This window comes from Chrysochloris asiatica, unplaced genomic scaffold (assembly GCF_000296735.1).
Source record: "Chrysochloris asiatica unplaced genomic scaffold, ChrAsi1.0 scaffold00339, whole genome shotgun sequence".
Taxonomy (NCBI): domain Eukaryota; kingdom Metazoa; phylum Chordata; class Mammalia; order Afrosoricida; family Chrysochloridae; genus Chrysochloris; species Chrysochloris asiatica.
In genome coordinates this window covers 1,576,833-1,582,705 of record NW_006408857.1, presented here as the reverse complement: position 1 = coordinate 1,582,705, position 5,873 = coordinate 1,576,833, and the positions used below count along the sequence as shown (strand labels likewise).

General features: G+C 46.9%; 1 protein-coding gene across 2 annotated transcripts; it reads right to left on the bottom strand.

The window, feature by feature from the left end:
- Window positions 1–2,604: 2,604 nt before the first annotated feature.
- CLP1 (cleavage and polyadenylation factor I subunit 1) lies at window positions 2,605–5,513 on the bottom strand. 2 transcript variants are annotated; one of them, XM_006875753.1, is made up of 2 exons: window positions 4,898–5,513; window positions 2,605–3,276 (listed from the first exon to the last, which is right to left on the bottom strand). In XM_006875753.1, the coding sequence occupies exons 1-2, from the start codon at window positions 5,501–5,503 to the stop codon at window positions 2,605–2,607; spliced, it is 1,278 nt and encodes a 425-aa protein (XP_006875815.1). In that variant the 5' UTR covers window positions 5,504–5,513. The 2 variants fall into 2 exon arrangements, with proteins under 2 accessions (XP_006875815.1, XP_006875816.1); XM_006875754.1 differs by having other exon boundaries at window positions 5,090–5,503.
- Window positions 5,514–5,873: the final 360 nt, after the last annotated feature.

Below are 5,873 nucleotides of genomic sequence, written 5' to 3'. Positions count from 1 at the left end.
CATCATCTCTGGCTCCATTTCAGGCATCACTGCTTCTCTGGGTAGGGTCCCGCTCTCTGCTCTTCTCCCTTGATGGTCCTAGGGATGTCCGCTCCTAGACTGAAAAGTTAATCACTCCCCTCCTTGCTGTAAAACGTCCACCTTTACATTTCCGATCCTCACAGTCAGTCCTGATAACAATTATTCACTATTGTATCACAAGAGACCCGTCTATATTTCATTGCATCAGCCCCGCCTAGACAGATTGAATACTACTCACTGGAGATTCTACCTTCCTCCAGGCCTCTGGATCTAGGTTCCCTCTTGAAAGCTTGTAAGCCAGTCACTTCTTTCCTTTGTAGCCCCCGCCCCCCATTTTGGGTAGCCAATGTCCAAGTTGCCCATCCCTGTCTACTCTGTGTGTGGAGGCGGTGGGGATGATTCTTGCTGTTAGGACTTGTTCCCTCTAGGAAACAGTACTCTTGATAGCCCCTGGTCCTCCAAAAAGGATCTAGGGATTATTTTGTATTTCAGTCTCTTTACTTCATCACTCCCATTAAATCCAATCAATTGTACTTTCAAGCAATTTGCTTACTAGCTCTGCATGCGCTTCCTACACCGAGACTCCCTACAAGTCCCCCAACTTGTGTCCTTGCAGCTACTGTTCTCTGTAATCCACTCTACATGAGCAGTGAGCTTCTCAAAATACAAATCAGGTGTCTTTTCCTCTTTCACCAGCCCACTCCTAGGTTTTCCCACTCCCATCATCTCAGAACCAAATTAAGACTGTTCACCCCATTTCCCAAAGCCCTACATTATCTGATCTGTGCTGCCCCTCCAGCCTCATCTTGTACCACTATCCCTCGGTTCGTTACGTTCCAGCCACACTAGCTTTTCTCTTCCCCAAACACAGTATGCCTTTCTTGGGGTGTTGCACCTGTTCCTCCACTAGGAAAGTTCTGCTCCAAACTTGGCACGGCCTTACAGATCTTAACTCCAAGAACTTTTCTCCAAGTAACTTTCCAGTCACTCTTTCATGTTACCCAATTTGTCTCTATTTTGAACCCACTGGGATTATAGTGGGTTATACATTGGGCTGCTAACCACAGGTCAGCAGTTTGAGCCCACTAGCGGCTCGTCAGGAGAAAGATGAGGCTATCCCCTCCCATAAAGGTGTATAGCTCAGAAACCCTAGGGAGCTGTTCATGGGTCACTATGAGTTGGAATCAATTCAATGGCAGTGGCATTTACCTTTTTTTGTTTTACAACAAAATCTCCTATATGTGAAAGAATCCAAGTCTAGACTCACACACTGCCATCAAGTTGATTATTACTCATAGTGACCTGGTGTCGCTTCCAAGGTTGTGAGTCTTTACCGGAGCAGAAAGCCTCACCGTTCTACTAGCGGTTACCTTACAGCACGCCACCAGGGCTCCTATTATACATTAATCACGCTGCTGCTGCACGCCATCCAGTCGGTTCCCACTCACGACGACCCCGGTGCGGGAGCCTTATGGCTCTCCCACAGAACAGCTAGTGGATTCGAACTGCTGACCTTGTGATTAGCAGCCTAACTTGTAACCCACTACACTACTACAGAGCTTTTTAATCATACTGCTGTTGCTGCATGCTATCAAGACGGTTCAGGTGACTCAGTGACCCTCATATAGGGTGTCTAAGGAGCCCTGGCAGCATAGTGTATTACGAGTCAGGCTGCTAACCACAAGGTCAGCAGTTTGAATCTACCAGCCGCTCCCTGGGAGAACGATGAGGCTCTCAGCATCTGTGAAAAATTTTACCCTCAGAAACTCAAGGTCACTGAGTCAGGACTGGCTCCACAGCACACAACCACCAGCACAGGGTTTCTGAGGCTGTAAATCTTTACAGGATCCAAACTGCTGACAGTGCAGTTAGCAGTCCCACAAGCCACTATGTTAACATGACTCCTTTAATCACACTAGGAATACCAAATAATCTCTTACAGGAGACCAGATGATGGGTTTTCTCAGCTTCTTACCACCAGAAGGCTCAAATAAACAATAGAAAAGATAGCTGCAAGTGAGAGCAAATGAGCCATCTCTGGAAAATGATTAGATCTGAAATCTCACCCCCAGAATGTATCACCTGCTTACCTGCAGTGCCACACCGAGAACCCACTCCCACTCTTCAGAAAACAAACTGAAAAATAACCACTATGCGGGGTGGTAAAAATATTTATGAAAATACTCTTTTTTTCAAGTTTGAACTTTACTAGAGTCACTCTAATTCACAATTTCATCTTGAATTAATGAGAGGAAGTAACTGCACAGATTTAAAGCAAGGATAAAGCAACCTCTTAAAAACGCGTTCACACAATGACAGCACAGTGTAGGAAATGGGACTTCCCATGGTCTTGGAGAATTCAAATTGGCATCGTAGTTAGATGATAGTTTTCCTTGGGACTTGAGACTAGAATAGTCAGGTCATCTCCATGTGCTTTAAGAGGCAGAAGCTACGCTTTCTGGGAATCCACTCTTTACAGTCATCCAGGCCTCACCAAATCCTCAAAGCTCAGCCTTCCTGCCTTTGGTGAGGGTCATAGTCAGAAGACCTCTAAGTTCTAGGCAGAAAGGCTCTGGCTATCCACTACTTAAGATCCATGAATCGTATATCCATGATGAGAAGGAAGTTCTTAGGCAGGGGGCGCGGAGCCGGAGAGAGGACGGTAAACACTTGGTGCTCCAGGTCCACACTGGTCACTACGATGAAGCCGGCAACACTTGTCTCCGAAAGGTTCTCCTCTGTGCCCTCCGCGGTGCTTACACTCAGCAGGTGGTGCACCATATCTCGGCCCGGGGTCACAGGTACCAGCTTCAGCTGATTGTCCTCCTGAGACATGCCCAGAGGCAAACAGGAGTCTGGGATGGTAGGGGCCCCAACTTTGTAGATTTTCACGTCGCAAAATTTGACATTGAAGGCATGGGGGTAGAAACAACCTCGGAAGCCGTAGAAATACTCTCGGATCCGTTCATCCCTACACTCCCGCCGGAAGTCCTTGGAGCGCTCAACTACGCCCCCTGATTTAGGGAGGAGCACAGTACGGACAAAGTGGGGCAGGTCCCGTTTCAGTTCGTTGTACAGCCGTTCTTGATCCAAAACCACCACCACATCGACCTCAAAAGCGGAGGCCGCGTGCACCAGCGCCTGGTAGCCAGAGCCCTTGACCCAGCCACAGGTGTTAATGACGCAGCCACTCACCGAGGCCTTTCTGTTCACCTCACACCTTTGATTGAACACATCTGCCAGACGAGATGTAATCTGAGGAAGAGAGGGCCGAGGTGAGAAAAAAAACAAAGACAAATCCATGGCTATTTAGCATAAAGTATGGAGTACAAGAGGAGTCTTGTCGTGGCGCTGTGGGTTAAGGCGCCAGACTGCAAAGCCTTTTGAACAGCAAGATCAGCAGTTCAAGCTCACCAACTGCTCCTTGGAAATCCTCTATAGGGTCGCTATGGGTTGGAAGCAACTCGACGGCATTTAACAACATTGAGTACAAAAAAACAGTGTTTTTTATGGTTTCAGGTTTACTCACTTAATGAGGACTTAATTTGTTTTTATATTAATTCTTCAACCTCCTAATTTTATGTCCTAAGTGGAAATAATGCAAGCAATGGTTACCTCCTCAGAAAAAGAAAAGGAAAACCCCACCTCCTGGGGCCTGCACACCTTTCACAGCACACCTGCTCCTAGGGTATTTTCTTGGCTATAATCTTTACAGAAGCAGAGCTCCAACCTTTCTTCCAGAGTATGGCTGGGTAGGCCCTAACCACCAACCTTAGGGTTCGAGGTCAACTGCAAATCATATGAATCACTCAAAGACTGTTCCTAAGGATTGTTTTTGTTAAGTGCTCTGCAGTCAGTTCTAACTCATGGAGATCCTGTATAGGGTTTTCGTGGAGGGGCTGGTGGGTTTGAACTGCCAACCTTGTGGTGAATGGTCTAGTGCTTATCTTGCAGTGCCATACCAGGAATTCCTAATAATAGATCCATAAAAATATTTAATAATTTGAGGGTGGATTATAGGAGGGTAAGTAAAAAACATATTGCTACAAAAATCATATAAATCTTTGGGGAACCAAAAGTCTGAAGGGGCAAGACAGGGCTGCAAGTGGATGGGGTCGAGTTTCCCAGTGAAATTCTCCTACGAGTACTTGCTACCCTTGAAGAATGAACAGGCACAATATCCCGAGGAAAGTCATTATTGTAACTTTCTTGGCTTTTTTCTCACCAATACAGTTTCATTCTTCTTAAAACTTCTTTCTAGCAAGCCCCCATCATCATTCTGGATCCCTGGAGAAAATTTATCGAGATTGCCCCTTTGAGTCCCAAAAAACTGTCACCATAACCTTTTGAGTTGCCTTGAATTTAACTGGCCCAACAGATCCCCTTGGAAGCCAGTCTTTGATTGGACATTTTAAATGTGAAGGGACCTAAAGACTAAGGAGTCCTGGTGTGGCACTGTAGGATAAGCACTGGACTTGCGGTTACAATGTTGGAGGTTCAAACCCACCAGCAGCTCCTTGGAGACCCTATTTAGGGTCACCATGAGTTGAAACTGACTCGATGGCACTTGACAACAAACAGACTAAGACAAGTCTATTACTGAGAGAGCTTGTCTGAAGCCACCCACTGATAACAGAGACATGTTTAAACAGATTTTGTTTGGCATAAAGCCATGCATTTATGAGCTGGAAGCCTACTGACAGTACTTTTTGGCTTCTTCTCGTATGTGACTCTGCCTTTTGTGAAATCATAGAGCAGTAAGTTCCAGCTGAGAAGCAGCCGAGATAGATGCACACAGTTTGAAATAACAAACTTGCTCTGCTTCCTACTTGGACAGCAACCCTTCCCTCCACCCCACCAGGGTTCTGGCTCTAACCTTATTATAAAGCTTGATGTTGGTGCCAGGAGTGGTGGAGCCAAAGTGATAGACCAGAGGGGCTTGGATAGAGAAGCCCTCTTCAACATCTGCTGGTCGCTCAATGTAGAGAGCCCCCATGGTGCCAGGGATGGACACAGAGCCCTGGCCCACATCCAGCTCCACGTACGTGGGGCGGCGGCCCAAACGTACTGCATAGTTGAGCAGTAGGCGGCACACTGTGGACTTGCCCACATCAGTGGGGCCCACTACCATCACCCGGGGACCACGCTCTTCTTCCTTCTCTGCCTGCCTCCGCATCTGCTCCAAGGCTGTGTGAGTGTTGAGGTACAGTAGCATAGGGGTGTCCTTCGAGACGTAAGCCACCTCAGTGCGGCCGCTCAGCTGCACAGAACAGCCATGCCAGGTGAAAACAGCCACCTTGGCACCTGCATCAAAGGTGAATTTCTTATTTCGGGTCAACTCTGTGCCAAAGATTTCTGCCATGCCAGCCAGCAGCTCCAACTGAACTGACTGAGACGCCTCCACCTCAAAGCGAAGTTCTGTTTCTCGCTCAAGTTCAAATTTAGTTGTTGGCTTCTTGTCGTCATTGGCCTCATCTCCCATCGTGTGTGTAGAGCTGCTGTATCTGAAACAAATGAAAGATCTGACCGACACATATGACAAGACCTCTGTCTCAAATCTTCAACCCGACATTCCCCTTACCTTGCTTCAGTTTCCTTCTCTCACCATCTGTCTCACAATTAACTTGTCCTTTTTCCTTCACTAGAATGTAAGGACTAGGCATTTTTGTTTGCTGTTTTATCTCTAGTGACTAGGACAGAGTTAGACAAACCCTTGTTGTTATGTACCCGAGTCGGTTGCGACTCATGTTGTTGTTGTTAAATGTCATGAAGTCGGTTACGACTCACAGCAGCAACCCTTATCTGTCTATGATTTCTGAGGAGCAACTGAGCTTGAACCACCAACCTCGTGG

Excerpts from the sequence above, each read along its gene's own strand:
- CLP1 (XM_006875753.1), bottom strand. The coding sequence starts at position 5,503 with ATGGGAGATGAGGCCAATGACGACAAGAAGCCAACAACTAAATTTGAA. Across the intron at positions 3,277-4,897 it reads ACATCAAGCTTTATAATAAG|ATTACATCTCGTCTGGCAGA; the intron begins GTTAGAGCCAGA and ends TCTCTTCCTCAG.